The sequence below is a fragment of the Thunnus albacares genome, chromosome 20 (assembly GCF_914725855.1).
Source record: "Thunnus albacares chromosome 20, fThuAlb1.1, whole genome shotgun sequence".
In the NCBI taxonomy this organism is placed as follows: Eukaryota; Metazoa; Chordata; class Actinopteri; order Scombriformes; family Scombridae; genus Thunnus; species Thunnus albacares.
In genome coordinates this window covers 1,516,725-1,544,096 of record NC_058125.1, presented here as the reverse complement: position 1 = coordinate 1,544,096, position 27,372 = coordinate 1,516,725, and the positions used below count along the sequence as shown (strand labels likewise).

Here is a 27,372-nt window from a genome sequence, read left to right as displayed (position 1 = left end):
TCTTAACCCACTTTCAGATTTATGAAGCCTTTATTTTATTTATGAAAACAAACAGGGCATTTTCACTGATGTTTCTCCATCCAGACAACATAGGATCAGACGGATCTTATCTTAGTCCTCCTAAATGGCACTAAAAGTTCCCAGCTAACAGTTCCCTGGTAAGAGCTGCTGAGAGCTGGAAGAGTTCCCATGCTAAGAGAAGGGCTGGGTTGACCCTGTTGCTATGAATGACATCATGTTTCAACTTAATCATTGTGTCTGTGTTGACAGGTGACAGGTCCGAATGAGTGAATGTGAAATAAAACATTAATCATTATACTGAGGTGCAAGGAACAAATTAAGTAAAATGTCATTCATTAAAATTGAATACAATATAAAAACTAGATTAAATAATAAATTAAGCTTAAATTACATGAACTTGTGATTTAATTAAATAATATTCAATTCAAATGAAATTAATTGAAATAAAATAATTTAAATAAATTAAAATACAATTAAATAATTAAATCGAACAATTACATTAAATTAATAAAATAACTACATTGAATATTTAAATTTAATCAAATCAAATAATGAAATAAAATAATTAAAGATCTTTTATTTTGACATCACCGTTTAAAAGTATCCAAAATTAATCATTTTTACAATTCTATTTAACTTATACCTCCCAGATGCACCATATTTAATGCAGTTTGCTGTTTACCTGCAGCAAACTTTAAAAACATTGTTTATGAAACATTTTGATTTGGTCATGATTCTGAGAGCCCCATACCTCACTTCCACACAGAAGAACTAGTGCCATCAGCTATTCAAACATTGTCCTACTGACATATTTTGTTGTCAGACACAAACTCCAGTTCAGTTAAACCTAAATTAAATTCTGGAATTGTCTTACTTTTCCACAAGAAACAACAGTATTAACAGTTACGTACCACATCTAGCAATTATAAATCACGGCACCTCAGGCTGATAGTAACTCTGCTGGAGTGTCAGACATTACCATTGTATCATTCACAAGCAGCAGTGCATATCATCTAAAATTAACCTCTGTATCATCATTACACAGATTGTCTCTAACATCATCTGCAAATATATGAAGCCCTGTGTAACGTTTACTGACATACTGCTGAAAATGTTTTTAAATAAGTGGCAAAGAAAAGTGGAGATACATTTCACCATGACATACTCCAATATTACATACAAATAACACAAGAAAGCTACAAGGCAATTGTGCAGTAGGTGTGTTTATTTCGTAAATTGACCTCTGTGTGAATAACAGTGAGGTCATGAGACAGAAGAACAAATGGGCAGCATGCTGAGGTTCAGTCGTGTTGGTTAGCAGGCCAGGAAGCCTCCGTCCACTGGCAGACTGACTCCATTCGTCATGTTGCTCTTATCACTCAGCAGGAATAAAATACTGTTCACCACATCCTCCACCTCTACACACACACACACACACACACACACAGACACAGGGATATCAGTTAACACTTAGGTTAGCAACTTTTGAAAATGTGTGTGTGTATACAGTGCATGATTGCAGCCCTGGAGATGAGACTTTGCTTTCCAAATCCAAAGAGCTGAAAGTGCACAAGAACTAAACTGACATTTACTTTATACCAATGCTGGTAAAAAGATTAGATTTAGATTTGACTTGACTTTCTGACCTTGCTTTGAGATAATGTCTGCCGATAAAAAACCATGAACATAATTGATGGCAAGGTTTGGTGGAGTGTAACAATGACATGCTAGACGTCAGTACAGAGAGGACACAGCTCTGAAAAGAGGACATAACCAGACCCAACCAAGTCCACAAAACATGTAGACTGGAGAGGCAGGCAAGGGTGAACAGCTGGTCCATTGTTCCATAACCACGATGGAATCCACATTCCTGAATCTGAATCAACCATCGGCCTCCTTTTCAGCACCTTGGTATGAACTCTCTGAGGAGGCAGAGCAATGAGCTCACCCTAAAGGTCCCTTTAGAAAGAGGACAACCTTGATTTCAAGAAGTAGTTCAAGAGTTTGCTTTCATTATGAAAATGAGACAAGAAGATGGATATCAATCTCATGTCTGTGTTTTAAGTAAGTTTTAAGTAAAGGCAGCGGTGGCCTATGGGTTAGAGAAGCTAGCTTTTGAACAGAGGGCTGCCGATTCAATTCCCCAGACTGGCAGGATAAATCTGGGTGGAAAAAGTGAAGAAGCAGGGCTTGCACCTCCCTCATTACCACACTGACACTAACTACTCAAGTTGAGCTGCTCAGTGGCCGGCAGATCAGACTGTGGTTGTACTGGGCTGCTTACAGGTATGAATGTGTAACTGAGAGAATGTGATCAGTGCATTCCTGAAAAAGAGAGTATTGCTCTAAGAGAAACATCCCTGAATAAATGAAGGTTTTAAGAAAAACTGCAGTGCTGGAGTCAGGTTAGCCTAGCTTAGCATAAAGACTGGAAGCAGAGGGAAACGGCTAGCCAAGCTCTGTCCAAATCTCAAAAATACACCTGCCAACACCTCTAAAGCTCACTGATTAATATGTTGTATCTCATTTTTTAAATCTGTATACAAACAAATTTAAAAATTACGTATGGTGCTTTTAGCAGGGGTTAAGTGCTGAAACTATTTCCTGACAATCAACAGTTTATCCACCATCCAGTATTTCTGTGCAGCAACAGTGCAGCATCATACTTAGGGCGAGCTGCCAGATAGGTCAGTGAGCACAGGTTTTGGTTCTGGTCTCTGTACAAGCACAATGGAACCAAACCTGGCAACCTCACTGAGATGACAAGACTTTAAGGAATCACTGCTCCCAGCCAAGAAATTGTTAGGCACATGGCACCCATAAATCCACAACTTGTTTTTACACAGATTAAACTAACAACATATATTGTGTTTATTACTGAGAGATGTTGGTAGGTTGATTTTGTTGACTTTGGACAAAGCCAGGCTAGCTGTTTCCCCTGTTTTCTGTCTTTCTGCTAAGCTAAGCTAACCAGCAGCTAGCTGTAGCTGCATATTTACTCTCAGTAAGAAAGTGAATACACATATTTCCCAAAATGTCAAACTATTTCTTCAAGCTGTACACAAACATAGTTCTACATAACAATCTAAAATACATTTCACTGTATGTATTGAATGTATGTATGTATTTGTCCCATGTGACCACAATCTTGACAATGAAGTAGATAGTAAAGCATGTATAGAAAACCTGCTGTATCTGACCTGCAAAGTGGCCCAGGGGGATGCGGGACGTCATGCTCTTGGCTTTTTCAGGGTCGCTCCAGCCCAGGCGGCCCATCTCAGTCATCACCACTGTGGGGTTCACACTGTTCACACGAATCTGACCAGAACACAACACTGGAAGTTAAAACAATGAGGAGGCTTCAAGTTCCCACATCACACTTGTGTAAGTTGGACATAATACTGGACCGTGATTGGCTCCAAACTAGTTGTGATGTCACAAATCACGCACTTACACCCGTGTCTTAGGCTCAGATTTAAGGTGAGCACAGAGAAACTTTCCTCCTCCTGCAGATGAATGTGAAAACAAACTCTGCACATATTCTGCGCAGTAAGATACCAAAAACTACTGTAAAAGCAAAACACATTTCTGAGTGGAGGGCGACTTTAAGAAATGTGTCTGGACGTGATCATATAGTATAACTGTAAGTCTACTGGTTAGTCATTTTTCTAACCCAATCAGGCAAAAAACACCAAATATAGAACCTGTGACCTTTGAATATAAACTTGTAAATATAAACCCATCGTATCTAAGGAGCCTAATTATCAAGGGAAGTTCCCACTCTGTCTGACCTGATGGGGTCCCAGCTCTAGAGCCATGACTTTAGTCAGCATGTCCAGTGCTGCTTTAGTGGCACCTAAAGAAGATGAAGACACAGACACACAGACAGAAGGACAGGATCAACAAAAATTAGTTTCTACTTCCTGTCACTCAGCTGTTTTTTATCCAAGCACTGGATTAAACTTTTCTCAGGTGTGAAAGTTCCCTCTAGACCTTGTGAATAGTAGTTTGACAGAATAATCTTAGCATATCTCACTGTCTTCATGTGTGAGTGAAGGTGTTGGCTGACGTCACGTGACCAAAGTATGGAACTTCAGTGAAGGCAGAAATACTACGTGTCTGTCCTGAAACCCACACTTATATAGTAATAATATCATAATAACTACTAATGTGATGCATTTCTGGAAGCTGACAACAGTGTCCAAGTGCCTGTTAAGACTGCAGGCATGAGGGAGTTATCAGAGTACACTGGTACACATCTTAATTTGAAAAATTGTGAACCCGTCCTTTGATAACAAGAAGAGGAAGACTGGAATGGGTTTTGGCATCACATGTAACAGTCGGTAAAAAAAGCAAGGACCTTGGCCAAGAGACTGAATGAACAGCAGAAACAGACATCAGCTGTTTGTGAACACCAAACCAAAACTAATCACAGCATCCACTGGAAGAGGTCAAAGGTCATTGCACAGGAGTCAATGGATGACCAGAGAAAGCTCAAGGAGGAGATTCACATCCAGAAACTATCTCTAAACAGAGGCACAAACTGCATTCACTGATAAGGATTGTGAGATACAATTGAAATTTCCAGATAACACTAGAAAGTGGAGCAAGTGAATGTTGGCACGCAGCTGTTCCTCTGTTACTCACAGTACACAGTGTGGTCTCTGAGGGCACACTGCGACGCCTGGCTGGACACGTTGACGATGGAGCCTCCTGATCCTCTGGCCTTCATACCACCTGCCACTATCTGACCACAGAGAAAGAGCTTTGTGTGTTTCAACAGAAGCAGTTTGACTGAGGAGACATTTGAATTTAAACTACTGGTGTTATCAAAGAGAAAGTGCAGGTGTAGTGATATGGGTTTGTCTTTTAGGGAGCGCTTATTTTACCTGGGAAACATGCAGCACAGCTTTCACATTCACATTGAATGACCTGGAGATGAAAGACACTTCAGGACATAGTTGTTTGAGATTTGTTTCATCCTTTCTCAGACCTCAGTGAAGACAGCTTGCCAAATAATGAAACAGTATATTGTCCTAAGGGGGTCATGTGTATATCTCATATTTGTCTTACCTGTCAAACTGGTCGGATGTGACCTCCAGAAATGGCTGCAGGTTGGCATAGGCAGCGTTATTCACCAGCAGATCAATGGGGCCAACATCCTGCAGGGATGCCTCTGTGGCCCCCCAGTCTGCCAGGTCCACACACACCGGGGTGATGGAGGGACACTGTGAGGGGACGCCAAAACCACATCGGTGGAGATAATACAAGGAGAAGGAGATGATGGAGGAAAAGGGAAAAACATCTAATTGCAATTAGTTTGGATTAAAGGCTTTGATAGACAACCAGTATTGATCCATTCTACTCACATATGTGGTCAAACAGAATCATTTCCTTAATACAAAATGCTACTTTTCCTGTTTTCTTGTATTAATGACTCACAAATCTATGTTAAAAATAAGAATAATGTATATAGAATATATTACTATTAGTAATTAGGAGGGAATTGGGACATATTGTGATTTAATCACTAAATTGCCTCACATGTAGTAACAAATTCATATAACTGAGTAAAACCAGCGAGTGTTCAGATATTTAAAACCTTTGTACTGAAATCTCTTTAACTGATACAATCATTGAATTGACATCATTTAGGATTTGTTTTGTTTTTTTGCTATTGAAATAATAATTTTCTCTGTAAAACTGCAACAGAGCAAGTTCATAAGAGAGAAGGTGAATGGTTTACTGTATGTATCCTTTACATTCATTATTTGTTAAATGTCTCATTTATTATTTACTCAACTTAACATGCTTTTTATATACTACTACTACTACTACTACTAATAATAATAATAATAATCTTTCCTTCTTTTCTTTTTAAGATAATTTCATAAAAATATTTTAATTCATCTTTTCTTTTTTTTGCACATGCCCTTTATTCTTTTAAAAACAACTACAGTCAAATTTTTATATTTTGTTGAAATTATTTATACATTGCCTTATTATTTACAAATAAAACAATAGTTGCAAAACTCTTGCTTTGTATTTAAGGAGCAAAGTTGCTTCCTGCATTCATGTCGTATGGGAGATACCATAATCACAAGTTTCTGACCTGTAAATAGCATTCAGGTCAACATCCGAGTCATAATTATGACTTGGACGCTCTGACATGTCTGACTTGGCACCTTATAATACTGAAGTGCCTGGAAACAACATAAATGTGAACGCCGCACATCAGATAAAGTCTGTTCAGGGTAATGAAAGCTAAGTTAAATAGATATAGTGTTATATTGTTAATGCACACAACCAACTCTGTGATAATATAACTGTCTTGACATGACATGGATGTGGCAGTCACAGTAAGATAATGTTTGTATATCATACGATAACTACAGCAGACACTAAGTCAATCAGCCAAAGCGGAGCTACTCGTACCTCCTCGTCCACTGCTGAAGATGAAGAGGAGGATGAGGAGAGACAACAATAGAAGAAGAATATGAGCATGGCAGTGGGGTGGAGAGTAAAGTTGACACCTCAGATGATAATGAGTGGAGAGATGGAATGACAGATAAAACAGAGGAGGGTGTGGGAGGGGTCAGAGGTCAGGTATACGGACCCCTCAGATGGGTGATGGGGTGTGTGTGTGTGTATGTGTGTGTGTGTGTGTTTGTGTACCTCCTGCACCAGAGTGTTCAGGTCGGCCTGTGTGCGTGTGACCGCCGTGACCTTTGCCCCGCAGCGTGCCAGAGCCAGAGCTGTGGCCCTGCCGATCCCTGACACACAAAACATCCATAAACACAAAGACTTATTACAGAGTGGAGCTGCTGCTGTGACACCAGAGCTGACACACACACTCACACACACATTCCACACGTCTCACAGTTTGCCACACTGCGTTCCAGGAACAAAGCTTTTTTTATTCCATTTTCTCACTGTGTTGGACCTGATCTTAGTTTGGGGGTATACTGGATTTTGTTGTTCAATAATAAGTTCTGGATGATTAAGGACATTGTAACAGGTTATACAATTGTTTCGTTTCTATTTCAATCACCACATTTTGAATTAAATCATGATTAGGGTTGTGTCACAACTTATTTACCCACCAAAATGTGACTGTACCACTGAGCATTAAAAACTATCAAGTATTGAAACTTGACATCAAATGTCTGGTTGGATTCATAATCTTGTTTACTTAGTTATTGATCAAATAATTCTATTCTGACTTTATTTGAATTTATTTATTTACACATGTAAAAATTAAACCAATACACACAAACAACAAGAAAAAAAGTCAATGTGCAGCAAGAGGAAAAAAGCCCAGCAGGCTTATTGACTACTTCAATCTAAATAAAATACGTACATACATATAAAAGAAAAACATTCATATTAAAAATAAGTTTCGATCCCTATTTATAATAGAAATTTAAAACAAATGGGATAATAAAACCAAAATTAAAGCCTTTTTTTAAGTATGCTCTAAGGACTGTGGGGACAAAGACATTTTAAACCAAGAACAGTTCCATAAATATGGACCCCTGTATCTGATTGAGAACTGACCTCTGCTTGTCAGATGTTTGTGAAGATGAAGATTAGATGATTGAGTTGAGTCAGAGTGAATCTGAGAGTTAACCTGAAATGATCTAGAATATTTCCCTCCTTTTTGATTTTGTTTGTTTTTAATTGTATCTCATATATAACAGTACATGTTTGGAAAATGTTTATTAAAATGAGAAACTGAGTTTCTTGCAAAAAAGGAGCTGATGGGGAGCAAAGATTTGGGCATGTAGTATTTTTGTATAAGAAAGACTCTGAAGACTTGTGGGAAATGTACTTGTCCAAATTATATCACAGTATGAAAAGTAAGGATAAATTATTGTTTGTCTACAAAATAACTTAACTTCCTAATTATATGAATAGATTTGGTTACTTTTTTACTGACATAATCGATGTGTTCTCTCCAGCCCAAGTTCTCCTCAATTATTATTCCGAGGAATTTAGTTTTTTCACTTGAGGCACATCATTACTCTCAAGTGAGATCTTAGATGAATTTTTACAGTATATTTTATTTTTTTGCCACTGAAAATAAGGAAATTTGATTTTATAATATTAAGAGATAGCTTGTTTAACATTCTGCATAAATATATAAACCAGAGCTGACATCTTTAATCAATGACTCTGTTGGACACATTTGTTAAATCATTAATATAATGTGGAATAATAGTGGCCCAAGAATGGACCCCTGAGGCACTCCACACTGTCATTTTTGTGAGAATGGTAACCCAATATCTTCACAAAGTGTTCTGTGTTTCAAATATATTTTTTAACCATACAGTTACTGTGTCCACAAAACCATATTAATGTTATATACAAATGTTTTCAAGTATTTTGAAGGAACATGGTAAAAATTGGTCTGCAATTAGAAAAACAACATGGATTATCAGGAGCCCCTCCACATATAATTATTGTTCGTTGACTCTGGGTTTATTATATGCTATTCTTTATATACATTGTATTTTATGTCAGCTGATGTAGGGGGTCTAAGATCTAAATGGTTATGCATTACTATGTTTTATGCATTCTATATGTTCAAGTCTCTGTGTGTGTTCTATGTTTCACCTGGCAGCAGGAGTCAAAGCTAAACTCAACTCATATTAGGAGATAAAAATAACAGAATATATACTGTATTTGTACAGTTACATTTTAAAATAAAATATGAAAAACTACTACAACTTGAATATTAAAATGACTTTTTTTTGGCGATTATTCAAAATTTTCTTAGGGGTTAGGTGTGGGGAAATTTAGTTCGTATTATCAGGATGAACCCTAATGCCCGCAGCCTGTGCTGGTCCTGTAGGGCTTTCATAAGCAGCCTGATGGTGTCACTGTTCTACTGAAAACGTCTCTGTGTGTATTTGTGCTCAGTGTTTTTACCTTTTCCTGCTCCGGTAACCAGAGCTCGTTTGCCTGAAAATGAGATCTCCATGGTCGGTGAGGTCCAGTGAGATCAGCTGCGGAGACATGCGAGTTTAGTTAGTTCACTGAAGTGAAGCGATCGATCATGTGACTCGTTCAAGTCTTTTTGAAGGTCTGGTCGAGGTAAATGAAACATAAACAACTTTCTGATCGCTCGCCTAGATCTTCCAAACATATCCATGCATTCATATTATTATTGATAACTTGATTAATGGATATAAAGAAGATGGTGGAAGTGATCACCCAGCAGAGCAGCAGACAGCGTCAGTCCGGGCAGCAGGCTGCAGGAAGCGGCGTGTCCGGGTTCCGCTGGGCTCAAAGATTAACGTTACACTAAGTTAATGGTCAAAAGATGTTTTTCTTCCAGGTCAGTTCTGCACAGTCACCGTGAACAGACACGATTTAACGTGAACAGCTGTCAGTCTATGAACAGCCGATCCAAATGGCAATAAAACATTTTCTCACTCACTCCTCTCCATGCACATAATGTTAAAAAATATATATTTATACCGCACTTTTCCAAACAAAGTTACAAAGTGCTTTGTATGGTTGAACCAGAGTGCATTGGGGCAAATAAAATGAAAAGTAATAATTCAGATAATACATGGTGAAAATAAAACCCTCATGCAGGGAGTTCCAGAGCTGATGGGCCCAGGCTGCAAGAGCCCGCTCAAGATCTGAGCCTGCACTCTGACTCGTATGGGAGCAATAACTTAGCATTATAACTTGGAGCTAAAAAAAAAAAAATCACAACAACTTAATTGTCTTCATTTGTCTAGAAACAGTTGCTATGGATAATCCACAAACCTCACTGTTTTCATTTGAACTATTTCTGCAGTGGAAAGTAAGTATTCATAATGCATCCTATGTAAAAAAAAAAAAAAAAAAAAAAAAAAGTGGTGCTGGGCCTCTTGTTAACTCCCTATCATTCCCACTCTCTCTGTCCATTGTGTAGGCCTATGGTATCTCTATGGTGGAATACTGCCTCTTTGAATTTGATAACACAAATCATCATGTTAATTCATATATATAATATGTAACATGTAAGCATGATGCTGGGTCTTTCAGGACTCCTGGGGGACAGGAGGGGGCCGTTGCCCACTTTGCCCAGTTGGAAATCCAATCATGATGCTTGGATGAGATAAGGGAGAGGACAACCTTATCCTGCTAAATTATTTTAACCCCCCAGTCCCAGTCAATACAAAGTCTTGCAATGCAGCCAACTTTGTTCAAAACCACAACATTTCTGGTACAAATTTTACAAACATATCAAACATGAAAGGCAAAATTCATGGGTAAATGATGCATCAGGCATGTAGAATATTTCCATTTGATGGAATCTTGTTTTACCTTAGTAGAAACATGATGTAGCTGCAATGACTCAGGTGGAAAAATGAAAGACTGTAAATAAAGCATTACAAAGAAAACCTCATGGAAAACTTGCTGCATCCCCACATCTCCCTACAATGATGATAGTTGATAGGACTGAAAAGTGAAAAAGTTGGATTCTGTGGCTTCTACACAGCTCACAGGCAGAGACATTATGGCTGCCAATATTAAAATTAATTTAATCAAATTGAAATGTCTTCTCCACTTGTGTGCACATGTTGCAAATTAACATTTAGATTAAAAAGTCTCATTTTCTTGTTTGCAAATATGTAATTACACTAAAAAAAGAGGACATTAAAATGAAAACTCTGTTGAGAAGATAATTTCAGTGTACTCCTAAGCATTACACCATCATGATAATCAAATTGAATGTGAAATTAACTTCTTACCAGGGACCCTCAGTTTTGTGCACAAGTCCGAAAATAATGTATCCAAATTAAAAAGGTTAATGTTCACAACTCTGGTCTCATTAGAAAGGTAACTGTTTAAATTTTACAACCAAAACATCAGAATGAGTATAAGTGATGAGGCTGAAGTGTTGTTTAATAAGTTAATTTTTCATTTTCAAAATGGTAGACAAAGCAACCTAAACAAAATCAAACTGCAAACTGGACATTTGTATTTGAATTTAAATTATGTCCTGACTATAGCTCTTTTTAAAGAAATAAATCAGTTTCATTATTTAAGTTAGAGAGATTTCACAGAGTCCTATAGAATTATGGAAATGTTCATTTTTGCACTTTGTGTGCCAGTTTTAAAATTGAAAAGTCAGTTTCAAATTCACTTTCATTATCAAAATGGCAATGATTATTGACAGCTGTAGACTTCCGTAGATTTTTGGGATCAATCTGAAAAACTGCCAGATTGCACATATTGTACAGGTTTGTTTTTTTTAATAACTTGTCACCTTTTGCAAAAACTCATTAACATCTTAAGATCTTAAGAGTCAGTTGGTGTGATTAGTAAAACAACTTACAACACTGAGAAAACTGACACAAATAAGCACACATATAATCACATATGACCTTACAGACACACACAAATATGAATACACACACATACACACACACCATTCCTTTCTTCATTCACATCCACCCAATTTGTGATAAAGCATCTGAGAGACCCCATACATCTCAGCATTCAGCTCAGTGAGCTCCCTGTCTGTCTAACAGCTTTAACTGATTACAGGCAGTCAGTTCCCTGGCCTCCAAAGAACTTTTAAATTCCAATTATAGATGATGCCAATAACTTTGCAACAACTGTAATACTGTCAAAGTATAGTCTAAGTCTGTTCAATGTTAGCAGTTCTACAATAAAACAGTCAAATACTTGATGATGCTGAAAGGTTTTATTCTTATGGAAACAAAACAATAATACATCAGTGGTAAAGGCTTTACAAAAACATTACATCTCTCACCGTCTCAGCCACTGACCTGCAGTGACACACATGCTCTGAATTTGGGTTCTAGTCTTGTGTGCAAAAAAAAAAGGTAGACTGGTGTTTTACACAAATACTTTTTACAGGCAGAAATACTGACACTGGCTGGTGTAACCTGAGTGGGAGGAGCCAAAGAACCTGTTTATCAGAGTACAAGTTAGCAAACTGGGGAAAACCTGAATTCCAAAGCAGGAACACTGGTCTGGATATAAACTGATGTCTGCAAGGACTTCCTTTTTTTCTTCATTGGCTAGTAAGGCATTTCTTCAGTTATTTTTAAGATAGGGCATCATAACAGAACTTACTTTTCTAACTTTTTGAATCGAATGTTACATTTCTAGCAACAAGCTAGAAACTGTGAGGCTATACTTCAGCACAGTGGTGTTTCAAGCAAAATACTACTGTCAGCATGCTAACATGCTCACAATGACAATAACAACATGCAGCTGTTTAGCAGATTCATTGGTTACCATATTCACCAAAATACAACTGAAGCTGCTGGGAGTGTCATTAGTTTTTCAGGTATCTGGTCATAATCCAAAGTTTTATGCAAATTAAAATTTTGACCTGCTGGTGGCGCTAGATAAAATGTCAGAGGATCATCAAAGTTATCACAATTCATCCTGTGAGAAACATGAATGTCTGTACCAAATCTCAAGGCAATCCCTTAAATATTTGTTGAGATATTTCACTAAAAACCATAATTGTCAACCTCATGGTGGTGCTAGAGGGAAAGTCAAAGGATCACCAAAGACCGTTGGATTCATCCTCTGGGGATCATGAATATCTGTACAGAATTTCATTGCAACTCATCCAGTATTTGTTGATATTTCAATCTGTACCAAAGTGGTGGACCAATAGACTGCAAAGTCAAGAGATCACCAGAGTCATTCGGATTTATCAGCTGGGGACCATGCATTGTATTCTAACCCATGCAGTAGATGTTGAGATATTTTAATAGATAAGTAAAAACTTTGACCTGCTGGTGGCACTAGATGAAACGTTTAGAAATCACTAAAGTCGTAATCCAGATCCAGGATCCAGAATATCTGTACAGAATTTCATAGCGATCAATAATAGCTGGAGAGATATTTCACTCAAAACCAAAAATGTTAACCTAACAGTAGTGCTAAAGGATAAAAGTCAGCAAATCACCAAAGTTATTATGATTCATACTCTGGGTACCATGAATGTTTGTACAAAACTTCACGGTAATCCATGAATGACTGACCAACAGAGCAACATTACCATCCCTAGAGCACCGCAGCTAGCATGGCTAATAAAAATAAGACTAAAGGTCTAAAGCCACTAGAAGCTGTAGTGTTCATTAGATCCAACAATACAAACGTGTTGAAAGGACCAAACAACACACTGATAATTTGCTATACATACAGCTAAAAAATGTCAAATTTCTCCTGATGGTGATGCAATCTAATGGTGTGGCCTGAATGGCAATATTGTGCATTCATGGCAATTTGACCTCTGCTGACCTGATTTTATTTTAATGTGTACACTTGTAAATTGTGGCCTATTGGTGGCACATGATTTAAGTAAAAAATTGTATATCCACAGTGACTTTCATGGGACACCCAGCTGTTAATTTACATGATATCTTGTGGACCAATGTGTTAGTCAATGGGAAGTTTTGACCTGATGGTGGTACCAAACAAAAGTTCAGGGGTCACTTAAATTATCCAATATAAAATATCCATACCAAATTTCATGGCAATGTGGTTGAGATATCTTTGGCTCCACCCACTGAAGTTTAACTCCAGAAAGCAGTGACTCTACATTAATGAAACACATGCAGAGCTAGAACTACAACCTACGCTAAAAATGATATGTAAGAGCAAACAAAAAAATGAACTTCAGTCACATGTACACTAAAACTGTAACATGTAACAACGGTCAGTTACAGTACCAGTCAAAAGTTTGGACACACCTTCCCAGTCCCCTGAATTAGAAAGTGTGTCCAAACTTTTGACTGGTACTGTACATAAGTAGTGCAAAACCATTAACATGGGCCCGTTAGACAAAGGTTAACACAAGGAAAAGGTAACTGGCTGAGAATATGAAGGTGTCAGAACAATTACAACAGAGACTGAAACCTTGCACATGGGTTTCTGTCAGTCTCACAAACAATCTCATTCTGGTCATATCAAACACCAATGCAGTTCTTGTTTGATGGCAAATATTTATGATAGTCTCAGTTCAGCCATCTGGCACTCTCTAAAAGTACTTAAACCATCATTCATTCTAAAGTAACTATCTTGATTTTAAGTTGACTTTAGGATGACGAAGGGTTGGATTTTCATTAAACATTCAAACATCCATGGCTTAAAAATGGTATGGATGTTTGGGCAAAGTAATGAAATACTAGGGGTTCCTTCATATACTGTAAAATTTGTCTGAAGGGGCTCTACACTGAGCCGCACTTGATATGTTGTGTTGAGTTTTAGCGCTATCTTTCATAGACAGATATGATCTCATTGGTTGAGCCAAATAACCACTGTATTTCAGTGCACAAGTTAGCTATTGGGCAAACAATGCCATGTTATAGTCCTTCATAACCACAGGATAGCTTTAGATTTTAAGATTATTACTTCTTCAACCATAACCAGTAACCCAGAATATCTTTACTCTACTGGTTCAGTTCAACCACAGTGGATGGAGCAAAAGATCAGGATGAAGACCTCATCTATTACAGTGCAGTTGCTCTTGGAAAGTCTTGCTTCACAGCCAGTAAGCAAAGGAATGATGATGCGACCTACAACTCTTTCACCATACAGTATTCTGCAAAAAAAGGCACTTGATATTTTTAGATTATTCATAATGCAGTACTATCAGGGAGGCATCTAATCAGTCCCAAATGTATTCTGCAGCATGACAACAAGCCCAAACATCCAGCCAGAGTCATAAAGAACTATCTCCATAAACATGAAGAACAAGGAGTCCTGCAACAGATGGTTTGGCCCCCACAGAGCCCTGATCTCAACATCATGGAGTCAGTCTGGGATTACCTCAAGAGACAGAAGCAGCTGAGATGCCAAAATCCACAGAAGAACTGTGGCAACTTCTCCAAGATTCAGGAACAACTGACCTGCCAAGTACCTGAAAAACTGTGTGCACGTGGTTTGAGGAGAACTACTGCTGTTTTAAAGGCAAAGCTGCTCACACCAAATGTTGATTTAATTTAGGTTTTTGTTCTTCACTCAACTTTGTATCAAGTTAATTGATAAATACTGTGAAAAATTTCCATTGCATTATTTTTGAAAGCATTCTCATATCACTTTTAGTGTCTACAATGCACAGTAGTGTACATATGGCATGTAAGTGTTGTATTAAGATGAGCTTGAAGCATGACAACTTATTCAGTAATGAAGATAGCTCAGAATGAATATCTACAGATAGCAAGAGTGAGAACTAGCTTCCATTTTTCCTATATCCTGCTTTTGCCATTGCGCTTCAAATAATATCTGATTCTTTGGCTGTATCCACTGTGGTTTAAATTGACCCTGTAGAAAAATGGGTCAGTAGAAAAATTTGGTTGGGCAACTGGCCACTGAAACATCTTGACTTGGATAACAGACTTGACATATTTTTAGGATACGAGTTGCATTGCTTCACAACTAACAGTGCAGTGAACTTGGTGGTTGAGATTTGTAGAACTTGTGGATTATATTCAGCAGCTTCAATCAATCATCTTTCAGAGTTTGGACCAATTTAGCAACTATGGTGTAGCATTGATTTCATGACTCCAATGGCTAACTGTGCTAGCACATGTCAACAAAGGGAGACCGATGGAACAACTTCATTATTAAACCTCAATTGCATGCCCTGGAGTAACACCAGGTGAATTAGGTTATGCCTAAATTACAATTAGGAGACTGATGTGAATGCTTTTTCCCTCTTTTGCAGATTGTGATGATGGTCTGAACAATATAACAGGAGCACAGCATTATTTCACAGCCAGAGCTGTGAAATAATGCTGGCCACACATATAAAGTGAAGCATTTAGTGCCATGTCACATACTAAACTGAGGAAAAAATTATGATTTATCAGGGCTTACATTGAAACATCTCTACATGCTGGCAAAGACATGAAACGTATAATTTGGTTAAATTATCCAGAAGACTGCTCTATTGAGGGACATTGAGGTTAGTGTTAAAAAATACCTCCAGAGCTACTTTACAGTGGAGAAAAAAATCTGGCTCCAGCCACAACTGGCTTCACCCAGTTGCTTTCTCCATTAGCCTGAAAAAGTTATTCTTTGGCTCCATCTATTAAGGTTTCACTTAATGAGATACTGAATCAGTTCTGCCCATCAATGAGCTCTGCCTCAGGAGTAAAACTGAAAAACCCTACTAACATGGGCACTGTGGATTCATGAAAGGAAGTGTGAACCGAGTCTGCCCTCAGTGAGGGCATCCACCACATGGCATGTGTGAAGGGTGAGGCAGTGGGATAAAGGTTTAGGAGGTTATCAGTGCTGCAGGATAAAAACACAGTGACTTTCAGTTTTTGTGGCGAGGTTTGAGCTTTGGACACCAGTCAGTATCTGGATACAGAAGGCAGTGGACTGTCTTAAACCTGCAGGATGGGAAAAGAGAGAGTCAGGGAAATAGTAACTACTCTTACAAGTGTTCAGTGTCTTATGTGTTTTCCAGACACATTAGACATATGACTTAGTAAAATCAATTCATGCAAAAGAATTTCTATCACAAAACAGTGTAGTGTTGATCAATTCAAAAACAATCAAAGTGCATTGCATGATTTAAGGATGTTCCAGTCAGGTTTTTTTTAGCAGTTGACTCTTTTAAAAACTGTAACCTGTAAAGGAATCTTAAATAAAGATCAAACTGTGTTTACCTTGTTGGGTCTTCAGCCAGTGAAAAGCCTCTAACAATGCTGACCACATTTCTTCTGTTCTCAAAGCCTCCATAGCTGAGAGTCACCTAATGCAAAACAAACATACAATATACACACTTGAACTTTACTTCAGAGCACAAATCATGAATGATGAAGTATTCAATCCTTAATATATCCATTTGATGAAAACATTTAATACATTTCTTTGCATGTTAGCCATGTTTAAAAGCAGAAAGATCAACTTTAAATCTGCGTCAACCTTTGAAAATACTTCATATTTTCTAGCTAATTCTCACCGACTCTTTTTCTCAAGGTCTCTAATCTGTCAAACACACACACAGACATATATTCACCTGCTCCAGCACAGTGTCAGTGGGCAGCTTCTGTAGATTCTCAAGGTGGGAGTGGAAGAGGTGTGTGTGTGTTAAGGTGACCTCCAGCAGCGCCTCAATGATGTAGCCGATGGTGCAGTCATCTGGGAGTCGGATCTTCTCAGCTGTGCTGATGAAATTCCCCAAACTGAAACCACAAGACAAAGTTTCAGCCATCAAACCTATCACAGCAAGATTTCACACCAACAGTCTATTTCCAAACTCACTTTCCTCGTGAGCGAGTGGGGAAAAAATTAATTACATTTGTATTTTTTTAATAAGCTTATTAATAAGCTGATTATTGTACTACTGTAATATGTACCAGTAATTTTACTCATGAACATTAAAAGTGCTTTTTAGGCACTAACAAGTCATGTGTTCTTTTTCTGCATTTACTGTGGGCCACAGAGGTTTTGCACTGGCAAACTGACATTCAAGTGCAATTGCATGTTTTGGATAATAAAATAAGTAATTTCAGACTGTAGGAATGTGTAGGACCGAATGTAGGACTGCAGTTATATACAAATGTCAGCTGAAATCTGGGAAAAGAAAGTGTAAAATTTGCAGAGCTGCTGCTTTTTCTGAAGAGAGACAGAGAGGGGGGCTGTGGGTTGGAAGTTTAAAAGTTTTTGTCTTCTAATGCTGCGAAAATATGCCTATTTCTCTCTCCACATACACCTAAAAACATACTGTAGCTGATTACAACGAGTCAAGGCACATTGTCAGAGGGTTACCTCAAGACATTCTTAGAAACATTTTTCCTGTAATCAATCTTTAGTTGCTTGAGTGCTTACAGACCAGGAATGTTCTTACATTACAAGAAAAGCTGGATAATTTCTGAGAAGTTACGTTTTCTGGCAAGATGCTGACCTAAGAGTGTACAACAGTTTCAATCAGAATGGGTTCAAAGACCAAGAGAAGCCATGACATACCTTGCCCATGGGCTCATTTTCAGAGCCAGACCTCTGCTGATACAGAAACCCGCTCCACCTGTAGCAAACCAGAACTTGACAGACACCTGAAATGAGATAACCAGATTTGATTTGAGGTGTAGTAGGCCAAAGAAAAACAACTATATTTGTCAATTAGTGGAGTGAGTAAATCCTAATAAGATGTAGTGACTGACCGAGCCGTCACTCTTGACCCTCTCTGCAGCCTCTATTGGGTGGTCTAGACTAGGCCGACCCAGGTAAACATCCTGGCTGTGATGGTAGGAGGAGAGCAGCCGCAGCAGGCTGGGCAGAATCACATAGTTATCATCATCCACATGGCAGAACCACCTACAACAAAAACACACACACACGGTCAGTACTGTACCTGATGAATCCCAGAAATCATTTCCAGGTCAGTTTGTTGGTGAACTTGCTTATAAGCTGCTAGAAATATCTTCAGTAACTGTTGTATTGGTTATTAACTGTTTACTGTGTCACTGCTGTTCAGTCTATTCAGGTCAAGTATTCATGTCTTGTCACTCACTTTTTCTGAGACTCGATGAATTTGTCGTACTCCACAGACATCTTGCAGCAGAGAGCCTGTCGGGTGTGAGCGGCTGAGCAGTTCGTGTTGATGATGTTAGCTCCTACAAATGACACAGCAGAGGACAGCACGACTGAGTTCAGGGATGCAAACAGGTAAGGGATAATAAAGGTGAGAACATTACATAGATAGGGAAAACCTGCCACAACTAGGGGGTTCCAGGGGCATGCTCCCCTGGGAGAAAATTTTGAAAGATATTTGCTTTACATGCTCATTTCTAATTACTTTTAAGTATATTTGCATGTGCCTGAAACTGGTGGTATTAAGTTTGTTGCAATCTGAAACCTCACCACCACTAAATCCTTTTTTTCTTCCTATGAGAACTGTCAAGCTTCTCACCTGTTCTCATCCGCAGCTCCTTGTCTTCACCGTCAGAGAATATGTAGGTCTGAAACAGACAAAGATGCACTGTTAAAAACAGTGCAAGCACACATTCATGCTCTCCTACAAGGACACAATGAAGTGCTCCATTGTTTTATCTTGGTGATGAGTACATGTGTGTTGTTACAAGAGATGGTAAATGGACTGTACTTGTATAGCTCCTTTCTCAAAGCGCTTTTACACTACGTGTCACATTCACCCATTCACACACATTCATATGCTGAATGGATACAGGGGTTACCATGGTCCCAACCTGCCCATCAGAGGAAATCTAATCATTCATACACTGATGGTACAGCCATCAGGAGCAATTTTGGGGTTAAGTATCTTGCCAAAGGCCAAACTAACAAGCGGACTGGAGGAGCCGGGAATCGAACCGCCGATCTTCCGATTAGTGGACGACCCGCTCTACCTCCTGAGCCACAGCCGCCCGGAAAAAGCAAAGACAGAGACAAGCAAAGACAGGGCAAAAATGACACACACACACACACAACGGTGCTAGATACAGCTGATAAGAGCACATTTCACACTGCCCCGCAATCCGTGCACTGATTGCATTTTTACCAACAGGTAACAATTCTGGGGAAACTAGTACCAAAATGAGTCAAGCAGAATTATCTTTTCTCTTTAGGATCTGATGTACAAAAAAAAATCCAAATGAACATAGTCAAACTGCCAGAGTTTTAACATACAAAGACACCAAGTTCAACTGTGACACTGACCGTGAACTTGAGAGCAACAAGAACAGAGCTTCTGCATATTAATGTTCTGGCTGACATGTTTGCTCAATGAGCATCACTTGTTTGTCTATTCTTTCCTGTCTAAAGTTTACTCATCACATAATTTACATGTTGTTTTCTGAATAAATCTTGATAGCATGCCAGCAAAACCTGAAACAAACAAAGAACTAATACAAAAACATGTTTGCATACTCACATGGGGAGTTAAGTTGAGTTGCCATAGTCTTAAGCAACAAACATGCACAAAGTCAAATTTGACCATAAATGACCATTTTTACATAGGGGAGTAATGTCAACTGCTTTACATCTGAGACTTGATTTCGTTGCTGCCTTATTACATCACTAAGGCTCTTCTTTTGACAGGAGGAACAACATGTGACCAGTCATACATAACAGCATAAGTCACAGGTATATTTATCTGCTGTAAGAACTAAACATCTAGGTTTCAGTCTGATACTGAAGTGATTCTTTACAGGTCTCTACATGGACAGTTTATCTTGTACAGTCTGCATCAGGTAGAGACAGGCATGCTCAGCCTCTTCTGAAGCCTGCAGGGAGGCTGTAACCTTCACACACCATCAAATGAGCTACACCCTCAAAAGGGCTAATTTTACTGGACCTTATATTAAATAACAATCATCTGTCTCTTTATGTGAAGTTACCTTTTCCATACACCAAAGGCAACAACAGTAGAAGAGCTACGCTGACACATTTACATTAAATAGTAGTTTTTAATTTTACAGGCACTTGTAAACATGGAGGGGCAGACTTTACTGAGCTGAGAGCAGTAAAATAAGATGGTAACAGGCCTGTATTTAACACAGAACAGACTCACAGTGGAGCCCTGTCACAACAAACCCGGACTCAGAGCCAGTACGAGCCAAGCTGTTGATACTGGGAGCAAAAAACTGAGCTGGAACTCCTCCACCCTCTGTGACTGTGACATTTCTGAAGTGGGGCAGTTCAACCTCCTCCTCACAACAGTGAGCCTCTTTGTCTGGCGGTGGGACTTACTAATTGCTTCTAACAGCTCTCAATACAGAGCTGGTCACAGTGCTTTCTGTGTTGGCTACTTAAACTTTATACGAGGTACTTAGGACTACTTTCATTCAAAGCCCGCCTTCGTTCACATTTGACTTGTGTGTTGACAACAGGCTGTGTCATGTCGACTAAATATTAACAATGCGCTGGAGGTTGTGGTGGACATATTGCTATACTTCTTCTATTGTCCATTTTGTTGTTGTCGAGTAGACTTACTCTGCTTCTCTGCAAGTGAAGCAGAGTAAGATTCTTCATTCTTCAAGTCAAGTAAAACAAAGTCAGTTTATGACACCAGCAGTTTGTATCTCGTAAACGGCTGCAAGGATTCATAGGAAATTCGGTTTGCACGATCTTGGGTCATGACTTAGTCGATTGCATAAAGTTTGGTAATGATTGATTTAAGTGGGCGTGGCATATTACAACAAATCTAAATTTGTAGACATTTCATATTCCAAACTTCCAAAAAAAAAAGAAAAGAAAATCACCTATACACACATACACTGGTGTGTGACAAAAGTTCGTCTCACTATGGTCAATTCAAAATATGCAAAATCAATTAACTTCTATATCTCCACAAGTCTTCATTCAAAAATTGACAGAGGCTGTGCAAATGCTTGATATCACATTTCAAATGGTGTTGAGATACAGTTGTATACAAAAGTTTGGACACCCCCTGACAAATAACATATTTGGTGATTTTTTTTAATTGAAAAGATGTAAACACATCTTACTACATAGATACATTTTATGTCACGATTAAAAAAATAACAATATAAAAACATCATTGTTGCATGTGCAGAAGTCTGGGCACCCTACATAGTCAGAACTTCGTGACACCCCGTTTTTGTAGCCAGATAAAAATCTAGTGCAGACTAGTTCTGCAATATTCTTGGACTGTCTTGCATGCACAGGTGCTTTAAGATCTACTCACAGATTTTCAGTTATGTTTAAGTCAGGGGACTGTGAGGGCCATTCCAAAACCTTCAGCTTGTGTCTCTTGAGGTAGTCCATGGTGGATTTCGAGGTATATTTAGGATCATTATCCTGTTGTAGATGCCATCCTCCTTTCAGCTTCAGCTTTTTTACAAATGAGGTCTACATGTAAATGATGTAACATGTAACATGTAAATGTTCTTCTGCAGTTGTTGTAAAACTGTGCTGCATGGCTTATATGTCAGGTGTATGGTATTACCATTTTACTAACTTGTAACTGCATCTTTTAATGGTTGATCAAGATCAACATTATGATCATCATATTTTATTTGTTTTATTGCTTATTCCTGCTGTTGCTAAGCTGTTTGTTGCTTTGTGTTGCCTGCATGGCTACATGTACCCAACAGTGGATATTGTTGCTCTATTATTGTACTAATGTTTTGCGGTTTGCCGTTTCCTGTTGCTCTGTATGGCTTGTGAGCTGTTTTCAGAATGCTTATTTTGTTGCTATTGTTGTCTTGATGGCATCTTTTTGTCTTCTGTCTACAATTTTTAACCATCACATCATTGGTTTCAGAACATTTCACCAAAGGACTGCAGTTGAAAATTAGCCAGATGGCTAATACTGACACATTTACTGAAATGTTGCTTAATGTGTTTTATCTTTATAAATAAATCAATAAATGAAATAAAATAATATTAATTAATTAATCGATAAATTGTTAGTTGCAGCCTTAGTTTGGAAAGTTACGGAAATTGTCAGACGCAGCCTACCCAATTCTGATGTCCAAAAGGTGTGGGGGAGGGGGTTTCCGAAGCTGTTCTAATGGAATATTCTGACACCTTTGGTCAGAGACTGTAGATTTCACTGACTAACTGTCACTGGCAAATTTACTCAGTTGTAGCTAGTTAGTGTTAATTCTCTGAGTTAGTGAAACAACAAGAATTAACCATTTAGGAGCCAAAAATAAAACATGACTGTATCTGTAACATGAAGCTAACAGGTAACTTGTTCAATGTCAAGATGGTCAGAATCTTTTAAACGCCCTATGCACCCAGGTTAAACCCACGCACTGTGTGGGTGTGTACAGACTGTGTTTGATTGACCTCTCCCTGACTGTCCCGTTAGCTTAAATGCACCTGTTAGGGCGGGACAAATGACTCCTTTATCATTCTTTTTAGTACAGAGTTCAGAATCTCACATAAATTCCATCATACCTCCACCCCTTTCAGAAGTGTATAAGTGTAACACCTATGTGGGTTTGCAGGGCCTTTACAAAGCACTGAATCTGGACCTCCAGGATTCAGAGCAGTGTAGACAGCAGTAAGTGCTGTCAGCCATATATCAAAAATATTGCCAGACATGACTATAATGAGCTAGATTTAGGGCTGCATAGAATGATTACTTTCATTATTAATCTGTCAATTATTTTCTCAATTAATCAGTGAATCTTCTTATCTCAAAAATATCAGAGAGTCATGATAAATGCACATCATAACACCTCGGAGTTGCTGGTGTTTTCAAAGATCTCGTTTTGTCCAACCAACAGTCCAAAACCCAAAAATTTTCAGTTAACCATTATGACAGGAAAAGCAGAAAATCCTCACACTGTAGAGAATAAACATGATCAAATGTGTTGACTATTTTTTCTTTTGATCAACAAATCGATTAATTAGCAGTCACAGCAGGCTTTAGCTGAACTGGTCAGTTTTTTTGATAGAAAACTAGCCAAGTTCACTCCAAAGTTGACCTTTCTCTGAACTCAACAACAACAAGAAGTAACTGCATTATTTTACCAGATTATATTAATGTGAAATCAAGATGCAATCAAGATTTGTGATTGTTTTTGGTACAACCCTATGTTGTTTAAAACTGTGTAGACCAAACCTCCAGGTTTGGAAATTATTTAAGATAGTCACAATTTAAATAAAGAATTGGAACAGTCTGAATTAGATAAGCCTAGATGTTTTCCTCAAGTTGCTCAACCACTGTCAGGGTGAGGCAAATAACATCTTTACTATTTTTACTGGTACTTTGCCAACCTCATGTAATTTGCAGCATAGGTCCTCCAAACTTAGTGAGGTTGAACTAGCCAGAATTTGTGACATATATGACACTTGTATTGGTGAGTAGGGTCTTGAAAATAAGTTTGTACAGGCAGTTGTTCTGATAATAAAAATGCATTTGCACTTGAATATAACAGTATCTTTATGGTAAATTGGGGTCATAAGAATAGAGCGTTTCAAGAAAAAAAAAGTCACCTCAAGGAAAATTAGTCAATAAATATGCTTCCATCACAAGTGCTTCCCAACCTAAAACAAGCAAGATCCATGACAAAACAATCCATTATTCTGGGCACTCTTAGGACTTCTCGTTCATGTTGACTTTAAAATTGAGCTTTACAGTTCATTCTTGACCTTGGACACAGCAATTGACAAAACATTCTCCACTCAATGTCCAATTACTTACTTGATCTGAAGCTCCTCCTCAGCAGATGGACTTGTTAAGGAACTGTAGACGTTTAAACTTGCCATGATTTTGAAGACATTTAGGACTTCTCATCCATTTTGGCTTAAAAATTGAGTTTAACAAGGTCACAGATGAACTGTCAAATTTAAGCATGAAGCTACTCTGACATATTGGAAGAGAGTCAGGGCGTCGCTGCGGTCAGTGACGGCTGTGTATGGAGATTGGTTGGGCAGAGATTCCATCATTAAAAGGCTGAACGCAGAAGAGTGTTTGAGCACACGTCTCCCAGTTTCAGGTTGTATTTAATCGTATCCAGAGTGAGGCATGACATATAACGATTGAACACAATTATTCTATAATGACCCCAATAAACAATGTTAGAAGGGTTTCTGGCACGGATATGATGTGGGGTAAAGTCAAGATTTATTCTCTTATAAATGTCCTGTGGTTCCACTAAATGTCAATGAGGACAAATTCTAACCGCACCAGCGAGGAATCTCTGGTGGTGATAAGGAAACACCCTGAGGCGAGAGCCAGATTCATTAACACTAACATCACTGTAGAAACTTTAATCCAAATAAAAGTGGCAGACTCCACATTGTTGAGAAAGCTGCTGCTTCCTGTGTCACCACAAGAGCTGCTACATGCTGGAGGAATGTGTTTATATAAGAGCTCTTGATTCATTTTAAAGATGTAGTCTGCTGTCAGTGTGCAATTGATAGCTTTACCGATCACAACATATAAATTATTATGGATGGCTTTTAGCTCATGGACCACACCCCTGGCAGCCATATTGGATGGTTCAGCTCTTGTATAACATGAGTTAGGGAGAGTGGTTATCTAAATGGTTTCTAAATTACCACAGAATTGAGAAAACACAGTTTGTTTAGGTGGTGTTTTGCATATGATTTATGCAAAACATCAAGCTGCATATGATTTATTTTGTGTTGAAACTATGGCAAGTTGTAAGCTAGCTAAGCACAGTATTTTAAGGCTGTAACTAACTAACAATAATTTTCATTACCAAATTATCAATTTTTATTTTTTATTAATCTATGAAGCATTAGCAGATTGTGAAACAAGTCCAGAACCCTGTTCTTCAAAACATGACTTAACTAATTCTGACTAAAATGTTATCAGGCTAAAATGATCCTGTTAATTCTCATCCAACTAACATAGCTCTTCAGACATAGTTAGAGGATTGATTTGTTCATCGTGGCTGAAGTCATCTTGAATAAAAGTGTTCCCTTATTTTAAAATAAAGGCATCAAGAGTAGACAGCTGAAACGGTGATTGGTTGGTGTAAACCTAAGCCTACCAGCATGCACAGGGGCAATACATGCATGGACATACAGTAAATCTCATTTTATCTGTATTTCAGCACTGTGATTGGTGTTGTATATTTTATACTGTGCACCACAGTGTTTCCACAATGCTATTATTGTTGTACAGTTAGCTTTTACAAGTGAATAGTTAAACACCATGACTGATGTGTGCACAATTACAGATTTAACACCATAGGCCATTCTTTCCAAAACGTGATTGGTAGTCTATCTGAAATTTATAATTAACTTCATATTCATAAGCCTTCTTTAATACAGTATTCCTTTACTGTTTCAATCCAAGTACAGAAAGTCTGTGCTTATCATGCAAGAATTTTTCATAGATTTTTAAGCTCAAATGAGAAATTTCTATGTCGCTGTCCTGTGAAAAACATGTATTAGGTAAGAAAAAAACGCCACGTTTGGCTTTGTGACAACGTTTTTTTCAGATAATCCAGTTGGTTTTAAAATGGTTTACATAGCTTAAGAAGCGGGAGAATTTTCTCAACCCATAAAGGAACACCAAAACCCTTCAGTGTATCTGAAAAAGTCTAAATCACCAAATTCAGAGATACATGGTTTTCACTGGACAGTGATCATAATGTTTTATTTTGAAAATTAAATTCTGAGAATTACATCAACACATCATTATGATTTATCAGTAATCTGCATGTTTGCATCTAAAATCATAATTATATTACTCTAACATCATCATGTCATCAGATCTCTAAAGAGTTATTTGTATCTGATAACGAGCTCATATTTGGGGGTTCATCCAAAAAAGTGTTGGTCCTCATCCTGCTAACTGTGCACTAAATCAAGATTTTTCCTTTCATTTTTTTTATCTAGTTTGGGTTTTCTGACTTGTTGCTATGACAACAGTTCCAAATACATTTTAAGCCAGCAATAACTTTATAATCCTGGCCTGTGTCAAATCATCAGTATCTAAGTTATCCATGTATGGAGAACAGGGGTCGAGAATGTCTTCAAATTTGTTTGTTTTGTCTGACCAACAGTCCAACTTCCATTACTCATATTCACTTAATGATGGAAAACAGAGACAAGCAGCAAATGTGAGATGCTAAACATAATAATTTTGCTTAGATGATTGACAATTATTTTTTGTCAAATGACTACATTATTTGATTCACTATGTGTAACTGTTATAGGATAGCAGTGCGCTGGTCCGTCCCTATAGTGAACACAATGCAATTACAGAATTACTCCAGTAGTTTTTATCAGTCCAGTAAATCCTATGTGCTTACAACACTACCAGCAGCTGTTTCCTAATTCATGCAAGAGGTGCTGCAGGTACAACAATAAATGACTCCATCTCTTCTCACCTGTTCTTTAGCTTGGGAAACCCAGGTCTGAATCAGCAGCTCCAGTCTGGACTTGTGGTACTTCCTGGTAGTCTTCACTGCAATAAAAATGTCCTTTAACTCTAACAGGTCCCGTGACCTGGAGCCTGAACGCCCACCACCCTTTCCTCCATGGAGAGCCCCTTTTTCTGGGCTTATTTTGGAGTCTGTGCCCCTCTTGGAATTGTGGTTATCATTTCTGGTAATTTCAGTCTTGATGGATCCCCCCTGCCCCTCTGAGCTCCTGTTCAACCCTGTGGCCCAGTCTGTGTCCCCAACATGGCTAGACGCTGCAGGAACCCCGGTGCGGTGTGAGATGTAGGTTGAGGCCTTGCCTGCCTGTGCAGGTCTGACCCGGGGTCGGGGCTGAGGCAGGTCCACATGGCGAGCTGAGGGCTGGAGGGCCGGGATGAGCAGAAGCAGGAGGCCGCAGAATACGAGGGAAAACAGGAAGCAGAACTTGCTGACACCCACTGAAGCTATGTGCATCCTGACGGGCCAATGGAGCTGGTTAATCAGCCTCCAG

At 38.4% G+C, this 27,372-nt stretch overlaps 2 protein-coding genes across 2 annotated transcripts; both read right to left on the bottom strand.

The window, feature by feature from the left end:
- Positions 1-1,228: 1,228 nt before the first annotated feature.
- dcxr (dicarbonyl/L-xylulose reductase) lies at positions 1,229-9,441 on the bottom strand. The gene is made up of 9 exons (XM_044338702.1): positions 9,238-9,441; positions 8,953-9,029; positions 6,697-6,794; positions 5,095-5,249; positions 4,911-4,953; positions 4,669-4,768; positions 3,813-3,877; positions 3,222-3,339; positions 1,229-1,439 (listed from the first exon to the last, which is right to left on the bottom strand). The coding sequence occupies exons 2-9, from the start codon at positions 9,002-9,004 to the stop codon at positions 1,336-1,338; spliced, it is 735 nt and encodes a 244-aa protein (XP_044194637.1). The 5' UTR covers positions 9,005-9,029; positions 9,238-9,441; the 3' UTR covers positions 1,229-1,335.
- Positions 9,442-14,941: 5,500 nt separating this feature from the next.
- rfng (RFNG O-fucosylpeptide 3-beta-N-acetylglucosaminyltransferase) lies at positions 14,942-27,372 on the bottom strand. Its single transcript, XM_044338528.1, has 8 exons — positions 26,829-27,372; positions 18,938-18,986; positions 18,539-18,641; positions 18,189-18,342; positions 17,995-18,080; positions 17,045-17,210; positions 16,692-16,777; positions 14,942-16,412 (listed from the first exon to the last, which is right to left on the bottom strand). Exons 1-8 carry the CDS (start codon positions 27,333-27,335, stop codon positions 16,337-16,339), a joined length of 1,227 nt encoding a protein of 408 aa, XP_044194463.1. The 5' UTR covers positions 27,336-27,372; the 3' UTR covers positions 14,942-16,336.